Source organism: Sphaeroforma arctica (genome assembly GCF_001186125.1).
Source record: "Sphaeroforma arctica JP610 unplaced genomic scaffold supercont1.10029, whole genome shotgun sequence".
Lineage (NCBI taxonomy): Eukaryota > Ichthyosporea > Ichthyophonida > Sphaeroforma > Sphaeroforma arctica.
The window spans coordinates 1-996 of NW_014030529.1; the positions used below are offsets into that span (position 1 = coordinate 1).

At 42.5% G+C, this 996-nt stretch overlaps 1 protein-coding gene across 1 annotated transcript; it reads left to right on the forward strand.

Moving 5' to 3' along the window:
• Positions 1-348: 348 nt before the first annotated feature.
• On the forward strand, positions 349-627 carry SARC_17203 (hypothetical protein; the record flags this gene model as incomplete). The annotated part of the gene is made up of 1 exon (XM_014288701.1): positions 349-627. A coding segment is annotated over one exon (279 nt), but the record flags the coding sequence as incomplete, so codon positions are not given.
• Between the last annotated feature and the right edge of the window lie 369 nt (positions 628-996).

Genomic DNA, 996 nt, shown 5'->3' on the forward strand with positions numbered 1-996 from the left:
TATGTATGTATTTATCTACTTATCTATCTATCTATCTATCTATCTATCTATCTATGCATACGTGAATACATGCATGGCATGGTATGTATGAATGTATTTATCTACTTATCTATGTATATATGTATGTAAGTATGTATGTATTTATGTATCATAGTAGAGGTCAGTACACACATATGACACGCATAAGTGTATTCATTTACATGGATGTTGTGTCTCGAAAACATTCCTACACATGCATTCCTATATATATACATATTCAAGGGCATTATCGGCACATATTCCGACATAATAGATGTACATATTTTTCATCATATCTTCACACATACATATGCCATCCTCCAGATTCCTATGAGCACACAATCGACCTCCTCAACGGCGGAGAACAATGCGTCTGACCAAATTCCGGCGAATGGTATCTCGAATATACCAAATATCTCGAAAAGTGTCATTAAACCATCACGTGATCCGATTGGCTCCCCGTTAAAGAACCAGAACACTTCGCTCAGTTCGCCAGGGACATCAGCGCTCGATGCAGCGGTCAAGGACCAAATAGAAGCCGCACTGGCGATAGAAGGACGAGACTCCGCGACCATGACACGGGGAATGGACAGCGAAGCAAAGACAACGGTATGTCTCAGTATACATACGCAGTGTAGCACACAACCTATGGTTGTATACTTCGGTCTTGATATTCGCACCTACATGCGAGGAAACGTATGGGATGGCTTGGGCGCTTGGGTGTCTGTCCATGTTTGTGTTTATCCTTACACGATCATGGGTTTGCTCCAGTATGAAGTTGTCGACATCTGGTCACGATCTCCTCTTCACAATTATATATTTGCAGACGGATACTATACCTACCGTTTCCAAGGCGACCGAGCACGGAAGCGAGAGTATCAAGAGGGCATTCAGTAGATATCCCCCCAAAACCAAGCCATCGCTCAGAAATTCATTCAGCGAAGAACCAGAACTTGGTAGGCAATCACATGCACAATA